This window comes from Chelon labrosus, assembly GCF_963514085.1.
Source record: "Chelon labrosus genome assembly, chromosome: 19".
In the NCBI taxonomy this organism is placed as follows: domain Eukaryota; kingdom Metazoa; phylum Chordata; class Actinopteri; order Mugiliformes; family Mugilidae; genus Chelon; species Chelon labrosus.
The window spans coordinates 867,101-885,692 of NC_140352.1; the positions used below are offsets into that span (position 1 = coordinate 867,101).

Sequence of the window (18,592 nt, forward strand, 5' to 3'; positions counted from 1 at the left end):
TGCCATAAATTTGATCAGAAATACAAAGCTGAACAAATGAACAAAGCTAATCTCAAGTTTTTCTTAGAAATGATGTAAAATATGGAAGCTGTGGAGAAACCTTACCCATGTGACAACGTAGTAAATCCTACATGATGCATGCTCAGAAATCCTGAGATCACATTAGCCTCTGAACGCATCATGAAGTCAGACAGTAGAAAGAGAAATAAATCCCTCGATGGGTGGAGCAGGATGAGGACGTGCTGTGTTGTCAGGTTCAGTTCAGTAGATGATCTGGACTCTGTTGACAGAGTGACGCTGAATGAAGATGACATGTGTTTAAACAATCTGCGGCGCTGTCATCCTGAGTGACAGGCCGGTGTGAGCCAATGAGACGTCAGGCTGAGCTTCCTGCTGTCAGAGCCCAGACTGACGAGAGGAAACGTATCTTCAGCTGAGTTTGATTTGTTCTACGCTGCATCATTGTTCACCGATGGAGAAGTAAATACTTTCTACATACATCAGCTTTTATTCTGTCTCTGAATGATTTTATCTATCTTGTTCAATATCTGTATTTGTACTGTTTAATTTATTTATTAATACGTGTGCAGGTTTTTATCACTTTCATGTCTTCATTGGTTCCTCCTTTAAACATGAGTCCTCTAATGGATAAAATATGATGATGAAAACTTAAAGATGTCCCAAGACATTTTTTCTAAAAATAGATATTAAAGTCTGGGATTCATCTTTGATAGAGGAACCAATGACGAGTCAAACACCTGCAGTTCTTCTCCCGTCCACCAGAGGCTCCACCAGTCAGTCAGTCTCCATAGACAGATGAGATTTCTGTGGAGTCAGACAAAGATGAGGAACTCATGAGGTTGAGGAGGACTCAAGTGCAGGACACAGAGGGAAGTGAACCAGGAGTAAATCAGTATTAATCAGTACGTCGACTAAGAACCAAACTAGAAACATTGACGGTCCGTTGGTATTTCAAAGTTTGCTTTTAAAACTAAAAACAAAAACAAGAGAAACAAGCATCATACGATTTTGAATTGAGTCTAAAATGAAAAAGATAAAATTGGTATTCAACTTTCTGCTTCATATCATAATGAGAAAGTAAAACAGGTCATGTTATGGTGGTGTTTTATTTTTTCTGTTATTTCTGCTTTTATTTTGTTAACCATTTCCTTTTTGTGTTATAGTTAGCTTGTCCTTCCTGTTTGTGTCTTCTCCATCCTGATTGTTTTCACTTGTGCCTCATCACCCCAGCATGTTTATACTACCTGTGTACCAGCTCGTCCTGTCTCATGTCAGTAGAACCAGCGTTATGTCAAGCATCATCTTGCTACGTCGTTGTTTTCTTTGAACTTTTGTTATTTTCCTTCATTGTCTGATTCTGTTATTCTTACCTTAGATTATGTTTTTTCCTCATTGTGAGTGATTTTGAGTTTTCTCGTTTTAGTCTTTGCTTCTTAGTATTTTTCCTGGTAGAGAGTGATTTTGTGTTTTCTTAGTTATTTATTTTCTCAGTGTTTTTGCCTCATGTTGAGTGATCTTTAGTTATTCCCAGAAATAAAGACTGTGGGATTTTGAACATCGTCTTAGAGTCGTGCATTTGGGTTCAAACCTTGTACAGTGATGACATGTCTGTGAAGGTTCTCAGTCATCCAGGTCATGGTATATCCAAAAAAGGTTAAAAAGGCACCTGGACTTGTAGAGTTTGTTCAGAAGACGTTTCACCACTCATCCGAGTAGCTTCTTCAGTTCTGGTGGACTGGGAAATCTGAGGTTTAAATAGGAACTCCTCCTGAAAAAACTTGCTTGTTATGCTAATAACCAGAAACCAGAGTGGTGAAACGTCTTCTGAACAAACTCTACAAGTCCAGTTGCCTTTTTAACCTTTTTTTTTTTTTTGGATACAGTGATGACACTTTACTTCTCTCTCTGGTTTCTTTTTTCATTTATCAAAGGACCAAAGATAAATTTACTGGTTTTGCACTTAATGTTTTTTTGCTTTTTAAATTGAAAATCTAATAAACATTTATTTATTTATTTTTAAAGTCTTGAACCAAACTTGAAATAACAAAAAGTGGACGGACCATTTAGGATCATTTTGGTGACTTCTTCTTATTTCTTTCTCTTGCTGAAACCAGTTCAACCAATGTAGCTGTGGTGGTTGGTGACACAACTGTTTCTGGAAGTAAATTGATGTGTGATATCTCCTTCTAAAGAGGCCTCAGGTGACAATTATCATGTTTGTGCAACTTCATCAAGGCTGATTAACATGAACTGCAGAATGAAAAATCAGGTCTGCAGCCTTCATCCACGATAATAAAGTGACATGCTTGTACAAAAAAAATTGAAAAACACAGAACATCTTCATAAAATTCAACTGATCCATCTGACAGGAGATGTCTCTTGGAAATGTTTGACAGCAGAGATTAACATGTTCAAGCTTCAGAAAGGAGGTTTTCAGCAACAGTCAACCTGAAAAAAATATTTAGGAGCAGTTTGGATTGGGAGACTGGTGGTGGGGACAGGTTTGGAGAGGTGAAAGGTTCCTGAAATCACAAAATGAACAGTCACATTTACCTCTTTCAATTCAACCTTTGGACATTTTATTTAGCCTGGACATCATCACGTTCTACCATTGTGCACATTATACAATGGTAGAATGTGTAGAAGATTGAGATTTCCTCCATGTTGTTCACACATGGAACTCCCCAGGGAAACCAAGGTATCACCATGCTACATGTTGTTGTAAAGGTCTCAGTGAGCACTAGACGGCCTCACAGTTTGTTATCTGTAGTAACACCATTACCCCAGTATATGGAAACTAAGCACCATGAATGAAATTAATGCACAGGACTCCAATTCTATCAGTCAAGTCACCATGTGGTTCATAGTTGATGTAGAATCATGTGGATAGACTCTAAAGGACAGAAGATAATAAAAATATATCTGTCACATTTGTTGATTGTGAAATTCAGAGTTTGTCTCATGTCTTGGTTGGGTTTAAGGTTTAAAGATTTAAAGCTTGATCTTTTAGAGACGTTAGCAAGAAACCCCACACACCTTATTGTATGACTTATTTACTTGTAAGTTACACAAAATGCTGTTGTGGGGTGTAAGGTTTTAAAAGGACCAACGAAAACTTGGTGAATCTTGTTATTTTAACCACTGTCTGTATTCTCCCATCAAGCCATTTTATTTAAAATAATAATAATGTGCTTCTGATTGGCTGATGTGAAACATGGTTCAGACGTTCATGATGTTTGAGAACGTTGCTGATGTTAGCTTAACCGGTTAGCTTAGCACAAAGACTGGAAACAGAGAGGAACAGCGGGTGAGGTTTCCTAGCAAGAGGCAACAAAACAGAGCCTGCTTTTTTCTCCAGTCTCTGTGCTAAGCTAAGCTAATTTCTGCTGCCTGTAGTGTTGATCTGAACACAGTCAGCCTCCTGATGTTCTGATGCTAGAACAGCCCTCAGTGCGCCCCGGTCATCAGGTGTTGTTGGATTGATCGGTAACAAAATCAATTAACCTTCCTACAGAATCACTGTGGGGTTTCACGCTCACAGGAAAACGAGAGAAAATGTGAAAATCATCCAGCAGCTCTGCACTAATGCACCCAGCTCTCCTCCATCTCTCAGTCCTGCTGCTCTCCAGCTCTCAGCTTTACAGCCGACCTCCGCATGTCATTTCTCACTCGCAGCATCGCTGATTGCTTGAGTGGACGTCTATTTATGTCGGACGGTGAAGAGCCACTTCTGGACTGCTATTAGTTTCTGCAGAAGACATTACATGTCCAATTGTCTGAACACAAGCTGCGCTCTCCACTCACACAATGACTCTCTGTCATGCTGCTGTTTCATGCTCTTCACAAAACGGAAGCTAATGTTTCTTGTGCCACAACAGACACAACCTCCGGCGCCGTGGTTCCACACTGGCTGTGGACCTGAGAGCTTTTCTGAGTGCTGATTGTCATTTCAGAGGGGTTAACTTCAAAAGCAAAGCACAAAATCACATCTTCTCTTATCTGAACTCTGTCAGCGTGAATATTCTTTAGAGGAAAGCTTCTTGGATAGGTCGATATATCAATGAGAGAAGCCAGAGTTCAGAAAACTATTTAATATTTAAAAACACCACTGAGGTGATTCCAGTCATTCCTTTAACATGTGTGAAAAAGAACGCAGAGCATTCCAGGAGTCTCTGACCTGAGAAGAAGAAGAAGAATAGAGGAAAAGAACATGAGTACATTATACAGAGCAGCGTAATTGTTTTTCTTCATGATCAGTGGTCTACAGCAGCTTGGAGGAATTTTAGCCCATTCCTCAGAACAGAACCACTTCAGTTCTGAGATGTTGGTGGGTTTCCTCACATCAACTGCTTGCTTCAGGTCCTTCCACAACATTTCTATTGGATTAAGGTCAGGACTTTGACTTGGCCGTTCCTAAACATTCATCTTGTTCTTCTTTAACCGTTCTTTTGTAGAACCACTTGTGTTCTTGGTTCTCGTTGTCTTGCTGTATGACCCAGTTTCTCTTCACATTCAGCTCATGGACAGATGTCCTGACGTTTTCTTTTAGAGTTCACTGGTAGAATTTACAGTATGTGTTGTGAAGATCAGACTGAGACAAATGCCTGATTTATTTAAACTAAACCAGGAACTGAACCACACCTGAGTCTGATTACTTTGATGGAAATACTTCTGAAATGTAAAAATGTAAATGTACTTTATTTATACAGCACCTTACATCGACCCACAGGTGAACCAAGGTGCTTTACAAAAGATTGAACCACGATTTAAAACACATGGACTCTGATTGGACTTGGAAATAAACTCTTAAAACCCATTTTTATTCCTTGGCTTTCAACCCAGCATAAGACTCTGCTCTTGTTTAGTACTTTTAGTGTTTTTTTTACTGTTTAATTGTTTTATTGTTTTTAATTGTTTGTCTAATGTCTTGTTCTCTCTTGTTCTTTTAAGAGACACTGTAATTTATGTCGAGCTCTTCCCTTGAAACCTTTATTAGTCCTGCAATGGGGAAATTGCAGTTCACAACAGCTTACAGAAAGATGCAGAATAAAAACACGTCCAGTTTAGGATGATGTTCAGCTCCTAAACTGCATGTTTCTGGTTCACAGTTTAATTTGTGTAAATGAGCAACTCGTTTACATGGAGGCAAACTGGCGTCCACCCAGCAGGGGGCGCTGCTGCTAAAATAATTTACCTACATTTCAAATTAAACTGAATTATTTCTGCTCTGCAGATGGAGGAGAATAAAGAGAATAAGAGTGAAATGAAGAAAAGACTGAGTGGAAAGAGATATGAAGAGAGGAGGAGGACAGAGGAAGGGATGAATACATGATGATATCTGAATCTCTTCAGTCTCCATTTTAATCAGATGATCTGATTGGACAAGAGGCCTGGAGAGCCACACACATTTATGCTCCTATCTTTGTGAGGACCTGCGTTCTCACTAAACCTGAATCCAACCTGAGCCTGTCATCAACCAGACACTAACTTAACTCACTATAGTAACTCTCTGTTCTCTCTATAACGTAATGATTTACAGTCCTGAAACAGAAGTTGAGTCAGTAATACAAGATCACACACACACACTAATATAGCCAGTGTCATCTCACTTCTCTTCAATGTGTGTGTGTGTGTGTGTGTTTTTACGGGGGTGGGAGGGTTGGGTTTTCGTCCTTGCTGTTTTGAGCCTCTTTGTATTGCTTTTATGTATGAAAAGTGCCATATAAATAAAAATTGATTTGATTTGATTTGATTTGTGTTCAGAGCTTCGTTAAGACACTGCATAAATAAAGGCTATCTCCTCTTTTCTTATATGCAGCTTCAGTACCTGTCCCGCAAAGCCCAAACCCAATTCAAATAGAATTACTGAATTCACATTATTATTTCGATTGCGTCTGAACACTGATCATTCAAAGCTTTTGTTCTAGTACCAAAAATAATGGATCAAAAATCTTTGATGGGACAGAACCCAAAAGAACATGAGTGAACTGAAAGCTTTTACTTTTACTACTTGAGGCCGGGCAGATAAAGACAGACAACGTGTTGGAAAAATTCAAAGTTAAACTGTTGGAAAAGATATTCACTTTCATCTTTCTTTTTTTTTTTTTTCAAACTTTGTTTATTGAGTTTTCAACACATAAATGGCAATTATACAAAGCAAGTATCAAGTTTTTTTCAAAAATCAAAAAGGACAAAGGACAAATAAGAACAGTGTACAAGACACTCGTGTATGAATATGTAAACAAACAAAGCAAACAAAAAAAACACAACAAAGGTCACCTACACAAAATGAAGGATTAAACAGTTACACAGATGGTTACAGTTATTAAGGTCATAATAAAGTAAACCGTCATATACGCCTGTACACAGCATGATGTTAAAACAGCTCTGACCACGTACAGAGGTAGTCTGTCAGATCGGGATCTTAGGGAAAGTCAACTTTTGCGCGTACTCGAAAAAAGGCCCCCATGTTTTCCTAAATGTAGCAGTTGATCCCCTCAATGTGCAACGAATTTTCTCCATATTAATAAAGTAAAAAATGTCCTTTATCCATTCATGGCAGGTTGGTGGAGCCCGTGATTTCCATTTCATAAGAATGAGACGTCTAGCTAAGAGGGTTACAAAAGCAACCAGATTCTTCTTGTGCTTTGGTATGGCAGGTATGACGGTGACACCAAATAAGGCAGTAACTGCAGATGGTGTGAAAGAAACTGAGGTAATCTGTGAAATAGTATTAAAGATCTCCGACCAAAAGGTATTCAGGGAGGGACATGCCCAAAGCATGTGAAAGTAGGTAGCAGGAAACTGGCGACATCTATCACAAGTAGGGTCAACATCACCATATATTTTAGACAGGCGCACCTTAGTCACTTTCATCTTTCTTTAAACTGTCCCACAGATAAGGCACAGATGCACCCAGGCTTCAGCTCCTTGTTATGACTAGCTGATTTCTAATAAGGCTGTCTCTCTGTAACCATGTCTTTGGGAGGACCAACTGTATAAAAGTGAATGTAACCTTACTATTGGGAGTCGATTCTTTACTTGCTATAGTGCATGTGTCGACTCCTTGCTGCAAGTAAAACTTCAAAACGAGACTCCAGTGAAGGGAAGAGAGGAGAGGGAGAAAACAGAGTAGCAGAAAGAAGCAGATAAATTTATAGTATTTTTATAAATTTTACTTCAGATCTTCCCTGAACAACAGTATTATACTAGCCCAGTGTCCCACCCATTGTTCCATAACACCCAAACCATATTTAAATGACATTTATTAACAGCTACGGTGTTGCATCAGTAACAGAAAGAAACTGTCAACGATATTTAAATATTTTAATTAGGGGTGGGACTTGAACGCGTTAATTACGATTAATTAATTACATAATTAACTAATTAACACATTTAATCGTAGTTTGTATTCTAAACAACGCAGAACTTTTCAGTGCACAATTTCCTGGTGTACCGATTTCATTGATGCACATGTCAGAGCTCAGCTAACGGCTACCAAAAGTACGTTGCTAGGACTAATGGAAGCCTTGGTAAAAGCGGAGTTTTGTGAAAATTTTGCCCCCCAAAAAAAGGGGGCTTTGCATACCACCAAAACACTTCAACCCTACGGTGTCATCTAAATGCAAAGCATGTTGCAGTGATCACGGAAACCACCGGAGCTGTTAGCACTAGCAGTCCTTGTCCAAGTATGGACAAGACGTGTCGGCAGCACAAACTGCTTTTTTCTTTTTTTTTTTTTTTTACCATTTAAAGTCAATACTGTTCTGAAAAAGTACTTAAAGTACTTAAAATGGCACTTTTAACTTTAGCTCTGTTCAGTTTTAGCCAGGGATATTTTCTTTCTTTTTCTACTGTTTTGAATTGACATGCAATTAAATGTATTCTTCCAGACATTAAAAGAGCTTGAGTTTACAATATTCATGTCTGTGTCTATTATTTGGTGTGAACACTGATCTGGTCTCTAGAGTCCAGGTTAAACAGGTCCAGGTGTGAACACTGATCTGGTCTCTAGAGTCCAGGTTAAACAGGTCCAGGTGTGAACGCTGATCTGGTCTCTAGAGTCCAGGTTAAACAGGTCCAGGTGTGAACGCTGATCTGGTCTCTAGTGTCCAGGTTAAACAGGTCCAGGTGTGAGCGCTGATCTGGTCTCTAGAGTCCAACTTAAACAGGTCCAGGTGTGAACACTGATCTGGTCTCTAGTGTCCAGGTTAAACAGGTCCAGGTGTGAACACTGATCTGGTGTCAGTCCACATGTGGAGGTGGTCTGGGACACATGTGACCTCCTTCCTTTGGTAGTGTGAACACACAATGAGTCCTGGGTCACATTAAAGACCACCTACTCACCAGGGCTGATCTGAGGAAGAGGAGTTTAACTCATGAAAGCCAATGCCACATTCCACTCTTTGCATGTTTTAGCAAGACTGAATAATGTTTATAAAGCTGCACCAAGGACAAATGGCTCCTGCAGGTTTTGACATGAAATCAAATCATTCTCACTTTCTGCTGTTCAGAAATGTTCAGCTGTGCAGGATTGAACTGAACTACAAAACCCAATTCCAATAAAGTTGGGATGTTTGTAAAACATAAATGAAAACAGAATACAGTGATTTTCAAATATTTTCAACCTCTATTAAAGGTGCAGTAGGCAGGATTGCGAAGATCCAGGACTTAGCCAAAAAATTTGAACATCGACAACTTCTCAGTCCCTCCCCACTTTCCGCTAAAGCCCAAAAAGGTCTCGCAAGCCCCTCCCCCCACAAGGGAGAGCTGTGCACGATAGAGCGCGTGCATATTGGCCCTGGAATACTGTGCATGAGCAGAGAACCGAGAGAGAGCGAGTAAACAAACTAGCATGGAACACACCGACGAAACAACAACAAAATAGTTTTTATAATACCCTTCGTTATTGCTAAATAATTTGACCTAAAGTACAACGATGTACAACGATGCAGTCGTTATACTATACCTCTCAACCAGTGACAGCTGGGATAGGCTCCAGCCCCCCCATGACCCTTCACAGGACAAGCATTTTACAGAAAATGAATGAATGAATGAATGAATGAATTCAATAGAATATAGGCTTAAAACGATTTGAAAATCATTGTATTGTGTTTTTATTAATGTTTTACACAACGTCCCAACTTCACTAGACTTGGTGTTTGTAGCTGTGACTTGACCTCTTCTAACAGGGCAGCATATAAGGGTGAGCATGGAGGTAATCCCACATTCCACTCTTTGCATGTCCTCGCAAGACTGAATAATGTTTATAAAGTTGCTCCTTAGGACAAATGGCTCCTGCAGGTTTTGACATGAAATCAAATCATTCTCACTTTCTGCTGTTTAGAAATGTTCAGCTGTGCAGGATTTAACTGAACTAGAGTAAACGAATAATTTCAGAGATGCTGCACATACAGGGAGTAGCAGAGTGTTTTGGGTTGAATTCTGGAAACCTGAGCATTCACTAAAGACATTCTAAGCAGAGGGCTGGTTTCTGTTATTAATGAAGTGGAAAAGGAGATACAGTGGAAATGAACAGAAAAGACATGAAGAGACACTGTGTGTCTCTTTAATCACTTCAGCTGCACTGACACCAGAGTTTTCTACCAGGGTCCATAGAGACCAGGGTCACAGAGACTAACATCCATAGCGACCAGTGTCCATAGAGACCAGGGTCCATAGAGACCAGGGTCCATAGAGACCAGGGTCAGGAACATGGACCTGATAGTTGTGGAGATATTCTGGATTTATTTTATGTTTTTAGGAGAGGTTCACCTCCCAGCCTCTCACCCCAGGGCTGAAGAGGTTAAAGGGTCTATTGTGACACAAGGATGTGTTGCATTTATTCTTGATTTAAATATTCATAAATCATGAACTTTCTGCAGCTAAATCCAAATAAAAAACAGACCTCTTTTCTTAGATCAGTTCCACGTTAATATAATTTTTGCTGGAATCAACAGTGGTCCTGCATTTAAATCCAACATGGCTTGATTAAAGTCTGATCTCTATCTGAGATATGAATCTTAATAATGTATTAGTGAAAAACAGAAAAACTGAAAAAAAAAAAAAAAACAGAATAAGCTGCAGAGATCAGAACAAGCATCAACAAAGCAGTACCACATTCCACTCTTTACAAGCCTGAGCAAGATTATTAGCTTATTGAGAAACTCCTGTTTAGTAGCTGCAGAACTTTTAGTTTTTAGGTTTCTCTGCCGTACATACAGTATATACACGTATAGGTTTTTCTATATGTGTATATATGTACAGTAAATACACACACACACACACACACACACACACACACACACATATAGGGAGAGAGAGAGCGAGAGAAATGGTTGTCTGTCTCTCTGTCTTAGCCCTGCGATAGACTGGCGACCTGTCCAGGGTGTAGCCCTGCCTCTCTCGGAACATTTAAAACATTTCTGTTGGTTTTACTTTTTCTCAGTCAGGATCCTTTTTATGCCCTTTTTGTTTTGCCTTGTGAATTGCTTAACGTATATTCTATAGGTTATGATTTAATGGCGTTGACGAAACCTGGGGACTAAAAAATACAACAATTATCAAATAAAATCACACATAAATATCTAAAACTCTCCATATAAATAATCTGACAAAACAATAAAATAATCAGTTGTCATTGCAGTGGGTATAATTATGAAATTAAGTAATGACTGAGTAAGTGGTAAAGTGGTAAATGACCACATATGCCTGCTTTCAACATGATTTTACTCGAGCATAATGTATAAAGTATGAATTAATTATAGGTTTCTTCAATAAAGTCAATATTCATATTGATATATCAGTAGTAACATAAATTATATTCTTAATCTAACTTTTTCAACATTAGGAACCTGAAAAAAACTTAAATGTCCCTGAAGGCGGCCATTTTGGAAACAACTGCCAAAAGACTGCAGAGTCTGGATAAATCCACCAGGGGGCAGATGACAGGTCTCAGATTGTACTTCCTGCACTTCCTGAAGTCTACAATAAGTTATTTTAGTTTTCTTTGAGTCCAGGATCAGGTTATTTGAGCAGCACCACTCCTCTGGTAACGGGTGAAGAGTGAGATCTCAAGTTTTTAAGCTGGATAAATCTGTGTAGGGGGCAGCACAGTGGTGTGGTGGTTAGCACTAATGCCTCATAGCCATAAGGTTCTAGGTTCTAATCCAGGCCGACTGGGTCGGATTCTAAATAGCCTGATATACCCAAATTAGCACATAAGGATATCAATCAGAATAGCGATAAAGTCAACTAGTGGGAACTAGAAGACAGTACAGTTTAACAACAGGGTTATTGTATAAGCCCGTGGTTTTACTAAGGTTGTATAAGCCCGTGGTTTTACTAAGGTGGGCCAAATGAAATCACAACTGAGGTATGAAACAACTGAATCTGTTCCAGATGTTTCAGAGGGAGGAGTCTCTCTTTATATAAAGTAAATCTGTAGGTTGGAAGCTCCACTAGTTCGTCAAGAAGCCTTTCAATCAACTCAGCTGAACTACACACCGTCACCAGGTAATGAAAAACTGGATGGAGAGTTAGGAATTCATTTCAATTTGTCTTTATTTTAAGTTTTTCAACAATTTAAACTCTAAACATTTCTTAAACCAAACAGTTCAGTCTTTGTTTGTTTTCATCAGTGTGAGACAGGATAAATGATCTCTACCTCTGACAGTTGAGACTTGATATCTACTTAACTCAGGTTGGAGACATGGATTCAAACGAGAACGTGGCAGCTCTGGGTCGACCTTTCGCCTTAGGGATGCTGTACGATGCCCAGAAAGACAAACTGTTCACAGGTAAGATGTGACATGTTGTGGCAGATCCAGATGTGCAAACAGAGACACTGAATTCCTGTAGAAATGAAAGTGGCTGCAGTTTAGATGGAGTATTGGACTTTTCTTGTTTTTATTTACTTGGAAAGATTTTATTCTCGGGCGGCACAGTGGTGAGGTGGTTAGCACTGATGCCTCACAGTGAGAAGGTCCCGGGTTCGAATCCATGGATCGCCTTTCTGTGTGTAGTTTGCATGTTCTCCCTGTATCTGCGTGGGTTCTCTCCAGGTTCTCCAGTTTCCTCCCACCGTCCAAAGACATGCTGGTTAGGTTCATTGGTGATTCTAAATTGGCCGTAGGTGTGAGTGTCTCTCTGTGTTAGCCCTGTGATAGACTGGAGACCTGTCCAGGGTGGACCCCCCCTCTAGACCAAGGACAGCTGGGATAGGCTCCAGCAGACCCCATGACCCTTAACAGGAAGAAGCGGTGACAGAAGATGAATGAATGAATTGTATTCTCTTAGCGCCAGAATAGATGTTTAAATAACTTAATAAATTTAATTTATATTACAGACGACAGACAACCATCTGTAATATAATTTTTTTTATATTTTGTCTTGTCCTGGCTTCACAACTATTTCCACTTAGTGACTGATAATGTGTTTTCTTGTCTTGCTCCTTGGTTCTTTGCCTTAGGTCTTGTCTTTACTTGTCTTGTCCTGTCTTCATCCTTGGTTCACGATCCTTGGCTGTGGATTTTGTCTTGTCCTTCCTTTAAAGAAAATGACATCCCCTAGTTTTTGTACTTGCTGCAAATAGACAATGCTGTATAGTTCTGCCTTATCTGTGCTGTATTTATTCTGATGTTACTCTCGTCAGCTGTTTGACAAAAAAGACTTCTATAGACCCTCCTTTTTTCTGCTTTCCACAGATTTCACACTGTGGGATAAAGTAACTATTGAGAAGAACAGGACTACACAGCCTCACAACAGCAGTACATATGATGTTACGACATCAGACTCCATTGACTCCAAGTCGTCTCTGCTGGATGTTCAAGCCTCTCTGAAGGCCAGTTTCCTGTGTGGCCAGATTGAAGTTGGAGGATCTGCCAGTTATCTGAATGACAACAAGAAATTCAAGAAACAGAGCAGAGTGACACTTCAGTACAAGGCTACAACTTCATTTGAACGACTGGCAATGTCTCATCTTGAAGCCAAAAACATGCAAATAAAAGATGTGACCAAGAAGTGCTCTGCAACTCACGTTGTCACCGGCATCCTTTATGGGGCAAATGCTTTCTTTGTGTTTGACAGCGAGAAGTTGGACAACAGCAGTGTTCAGGACATCCAGGGCAGCATGGAAGTTGTCATAAAGAAGATCCCATCAGTTGATTTTGAGGCAAAAGCTAAAGTCCAGCTGACTGATGAAGAAAAGAAATTGACAGAGAAATTCTCCTGCAAATTCTACGGCGACTTTATTCTAAAAAGCAACCCTGCGACATTTGAAGAGGCAGTGGAAACCTACAAGCAACTTCCACAGCTACTTGTCCAAAAGGAAGAAAAAACGGTTCCTGTCAAAGTCTGGCTGACGCCGCTGAAGAGTCTGGAGCCAGAAGCTCCTGAGTGTGAAGGAGAGATTAGCGTTGCATTACTGAGGAAAGCTGAGAATGCTCTAGAAAGCATCAGGGAAATAGAAATGAGATGCAATGATGCTCTGGATGAGGAAGTGGTCAAGCAGTTTCCGCCCATCCACAAAAAACTGAGCAAATTCAAAGATCTCTGTGAAGATTATACAAAAACACTCAAACAGGCCATGGAGAAGAAGTTTCCTTCCATCCGTGCAGGTACAGAAGATGGTAGCTCTCTGGAAGAACTCTTTGACAACCAGGAGAAGTCACCGTTCAGCCAGGAGAACCTGGACAAGTGGCTGGACAATGCAGAGAGAGAAATCAATGTTGTCAATTCCTGTGTAGAAATTATGAAGGGAACAAAGATCGCCCCAAACGAGTCTGATTTTGACCGAGAGATTCTGGCTCCAGGTGTAGAGCATGCTCTCTGCTTTGTTTTCACCTCTCTGGAAACTGATGACCCCTTCATGGACCAGATGGCCAACTACGTTCGTAGTCACAAATCCAAAACGGTCACTCCGCCTACACGAGACAAGTGGTTCTTCTCACATGAAGTGTTCACCAAGATGAGACAGAAAGCCACAGAATTCTCTAAAATTGTCAAAGGCCTGAGTAGCAGCAGCAGATTTCGTTTCCTAGTTGCAGCTGAACCCAAAGAGAAGTTCCAAGGAGCGACCATGTACCATTACAAGGATGGCGTCCTGATCACGGACGATTTTTCAAAGCCAGATATTCCTGATCCCACAGCTGTAACAGACAGACGGGATCTAATGTGGTGTAAGTATCTTTTTGTCAGTTTCTTTATATTTATATTTAAGAACTTATTTTAAGAATTAAAATGATTTCATGAGACTGTTGTGGTCAACCAGAGTGAATGGTGATAACTGGTAACAGATTGTTGTCTTGTTCTCTCCATCAGACTACTGTGATCTCACCCTCGACCCAAACACAGCAAACAACTGCTTCACTTTGTCTGAGAACAACAAGAAGGCGACATGTGAAAACAAGCTGACATATCCTGATCACCCAGAAAGGTTTGATACGGTGCCCCAGGTTTTGTGTAGAGAAGGGCTCAATGATTGCCATTACTGGGAGGTACATTTGAATGAGGGTACTGATGCTGGTGTAGGTGTCGCATACAAAGAAATCGGTAGGAAAGGAAATGGTTCAGAAACTAAGTTTGGATATAATAACCTATCTTGGTATGTTGGTGTGAATATTTTAAGAGGGTATTGTGCATTCCATAGTGGTGAGAAATGGAACGATGAAAAGACGTTCCAATCTGGAAGCCAACGGATTGGAGTGTTTCTAGACTGGCCTGCTGGTCGTTTGTGCTTTTACAAAGTCACCTCTAACACACTGAGTATCATCTACTCCTTCAAGGCCACATTCACTGAGCCTCTTTACCCAGGGTTCTACGCTAACTGCATTCCCAACTGTGCTGCCCTGTGTCCAGCTGAGTAAGAACAGTAGAAAACACCTGTAACCTAACCACAAACAAAGTTAACTAAAAACAAATTCATTATTTCACTCTAAGTTTATATTTGCATATCAACCTAATCCATGTTTAAAGGTTTTGTGGCGCTAACCCTAACCCTAACTACTAATAACAGTTAGTCTAAACTTTATGCCTCATGTCTCTACTGATACTGGATCTGGACTCTACCAGACCACCAAAGGTGTCGTATCTGGAAGAAATACTTCAGCAGCAGATCCTTTAAGCCACCACCTTCTTCCCAAACTGCATCTAGGTGTCATGGCTTATCCTGCTGTCCACATGACTCTTTGGACCAGGTGACATCCTTTCTTGACTCCAGGGTCTGGTTTAGACACTCATGTTTCCAAACAAATCTTCTGACCTGTGGTGCAGTAGAGTCTCAGTTGGTCTAGATCTCACGTCGTAGCCTTTGTTACCCTCGATGAGCTTTGGGTCCCAACACCTTGTGTCTGGTTCCTGATCAGTACTATCAGTCATCACGCACCACTGCTGACTGGGACCATCCCTCAAGTCTCAAGAGGTTCCAATCAAGTCATCCTGACAGAACCATCTGGTCCTGGTCCATGGTTCAGTTCTTCATACCTGAACATTGATCCCACATCCACCACAGTGACTGCACCAACCATCTGTTGACTTGTTGTCTGATACATCCGGACCCTGACAGAATATCAGTTTGCTCCATCAGTGAATGGTCATCTAGTTTAGACTCACTGGTGTAAATATTCATTGTTTTTTGATTGTGGTTTTTGTTTGTCTTTTTCAAAGCAACAGAACATTATGTCACTATAACAGACTTTGAGAGAATATACCGTATAATCACATTATGTTTCAGAGCATGTTGTTGTATTTTACATAGTTTAGTTGTGAAGGAGTCTAAAGGGGATTCCCAAAATGACTCTAATGCTTCATATATAATCACTAATCCTCAGTCAACATTACTATCAGTTGAGGTGAATATTAGGGAACTAAAAAGGTAGTTAGGTAACATGTAATCAGTTAATTTTTTTTAATGACGTGTGAGAAATGTGGTGAAGGTTTTGAATGTTCTTGTTATTATTTTAGAACACAAGTAACTCAAGTATCTCTTCTTTAATTAAGTAAATGTAGTTGTTTTTATTTGGGATTCACAATGACAGCTATTAAGGTGACAAAGCTTAAATATTAACCAAACTAACTAGTTGATGATAATAAAATAATAAGTGTTATTACTTTGTTCTTTTAGAAATGTAAAGGTTTGAATCTACAGGTTATTTTCATTTAGTACTTTTGGACAGTTTGGGGCATTGATGCTGTCTATAGCTGAAATAAGTTAGAGCGGTCATGTAGAAGGGTTGAAGCCTGATTCTATCTAATTGTACTCATTGTGATAATTAATTATGATAATAATTATTCTTCATTTAAATAAATAAATGTGCCACTCAGGAAAGCTCTCCAGGTAACGTCTTAGGACATTTTGAGTCAACAACTGAATATACTTCACTGACCCAGAATCCAGTGCATTAGTCTGGGTTTCAACACATGGACGTTAACCAGTTCAGAATATTGCTGATGTCTGTAAAGCTGAAAAACTTCTGTAACACTGTTGGATAAAATCAATAAAGATGAATCCTGAGTTGAACATTGTGTACTGTTTCCTGTTTATTGTAAAGTCCTGTCAGGAGTATAAAATTACTAAAACAAATGTCAATAATAGTTTCACAGTTTCAGAGATACACTGAAAACTCATCAAGACTGTTTTTAAAGAATAAATTTGTGTGGAATAGGTTGTTTTCTTAAGTTCAGTTAGAAGTCACTAACAGGGCAGAGCAGTCTTATAAAGATCTTTTTTACCATAGTATCCATCAACTAAAGGCAGTGAGTACTGTGGTCATCTTATGGTGATCTTATTTGACTATTATCTATATACCTTCATCCACACAATCACACAACTTTATTTTTAGTCTCTAACAGTGACGTCAAACAGGCTCCTCTAAAAACTAAAATGTGTATAAAACACTGGATTCACAGTCAGAGAGAGACAGCAGATAAAGTGATAACATCAGATCACACCAGGGTTTTGCTTTGCTTCTCATTTATTGCAGCAGATAATGATTCAGATGGATCCAGACGGCAGAGACATCTAGTGGAGGAACATGTTCATTTCAGATAGAGATGTTGTTTGCTCTAACACAAGTGAATTGCTTTTAAAATCCACCTGTATTAGACCTACTATACATGAGATGATATGATTAATTAATGAGACAGAGGAAAGAAATAAATCATTAAAGAGAAATATTCTGCTGTATGTTTGTCCTGGAGATTTACTTCACAGGACGGATCATCATGCTGATGGACTTCAGGGAGTAGTTATAGCCCCTCCAGTGATACCAGTCCACTCCAACAGCAAAGAGAGCAACCCCAGATCATAGCACTGCCCCCACAGGCTTGTACAGTAGACACTAGGCATGATGGGTGCATCACTTCATCTGCCTCTCCTCTTACCCTGATGCCCCCATCACTCTGGAACAGGGTAACTCTGAACTCATCAGGCCACATGACCTTCTTCCATTGCTCCAGAGTCCAATCTTTATGCTCCCTAGCAAACTGAAGCCTTTTTTTCCAGTTAGCCCCACTGATTAGTGGTTTTCTTAAGGCTACACAGCTGTTCAGTCCCAATCCCAGGGCAACATATTTCTTTCTCAAACAAATGAGAAATATACATTTTCAGAGAACATTCTAAAAACATTCACGTGTAATATAAAGACTGACTTAAGTTATCAGATATTAAATGTAGCCCAATTCACTAGAAAAAAAAGACTGTATCATTTATTTTGACCAAAGTTTGAAACTACAACTATCTTTGTTGTAGTTTCACTCTTTGATCAGCAGAGGGCGGCTTCCTATCTTTTTAAAGAAAATGTGCAGCTTCTAAAATTTGAAGTTTGATCCCTTTTTTTTCTCATACACTACAAAGACGTCACCTTTCTGATATTCATCCATTCATTCATTAAACAAATCTTCTGTGACCGCTGGTCCTGTGAAGGGTCTCTGGGGGCCACCCAGCTGTCAACGGGTGAGAGGCGCTGTACACCCTGGACAGGTCGCCAGTCAATCGCAGGGCTCCTCTCTGATATGTTATAGAGAAGGGGATTCATCAGTCAATTGAGAAACCAATCAGCACATTAACAAATCCACTATCTTTGTGTTTGTGGGAAAGAAACAAGACAAAACAACTTAAGTCTTTGTGATCATTTAAATTTTCAGCATACAGTGTATGGAGGACCGATTTCAAGTTAATTCATAAGACATGATTCATGTTTATTTTCATATAGGAAAGCCTCAATCAACAGAAATTAACGAATATAGTAAAAATGAAAACAACCCGATAATAAAAAGATTAAAAAGTCATTATCAGTGATAATCAAACAAACAGTATATAAAAATAAACAAAACAAACAAAATCTACTGTAAATTGCCAAGAGGGTGAATTCATAGGACCTAAGTTACATTTTCATTTTCAACCCCAGGTTTTCCACCATTCACAGTATTTGCTGAAGGCTGCTTTGTCTCACATTTTAAGAGTTAATGTAAAACACATCCAGAACAGGAATGTCACCACAGTTTAAAATTACAGGGACAGAAACATTCTATTAATATAAAAAGAGTTTGTAACTATACTAATAGTGCTATTATA

General features: G+C 39.5%; 1 protein-coding gene across 1 annotated transcript; it reads left to right on the plus strand.

The window, feature by feature from the left end:
- The first annotated feature begins 10,900 nt into the window (after nt 1–10,900).
- LOC311504588 (stonustoxin subunit alpha-like) lies at nt 10,901–18,209 on the plus strand. The gene is made up of 4 exons (XM_084567776.1): nt 10,901–11,535; nt 11,723–11,819; nt 12,726–14,198; nt 14,341–18,209. Exons 2-4 carry the CDS (start codon nt 11,732–11,734, stop codon nt 14,883–14,885), a joined length of 2,106 nt encoding a protein of 701 aa, XP_084423902.1. The 5' UTR covers nt 10,901–11,535; nt 11,723–11,731; the 3' UTR covers nt 14,886–18,209.
- The last annotated feature ends 383 nt before the right edge of the window (nt 18,210–18,592 follow it).

Coding starts and splice junctions, on each gene's coding strand:
- LOC311504588 (XM_084567776.1), top strand. CDS start 11,732: ATGGATTCAAACGAGAACGTGGCAGCTCTGGGTCGACCTTTCGCCTTA. Junction 11,820..12,725: donor GAAAGACAAACTGTTCACAG/GTAAGATGTGAC, acceptor TGCTTTCCACAG/ATTTCACACTGTGGGATAAA. Junction 14,199..14,340: donor CAGACGGGATCTAATGTGGT/GTAAGTATCTTT, acceptor TCTCTCCATCAG/ACTACTGTGATCTCACCCTC.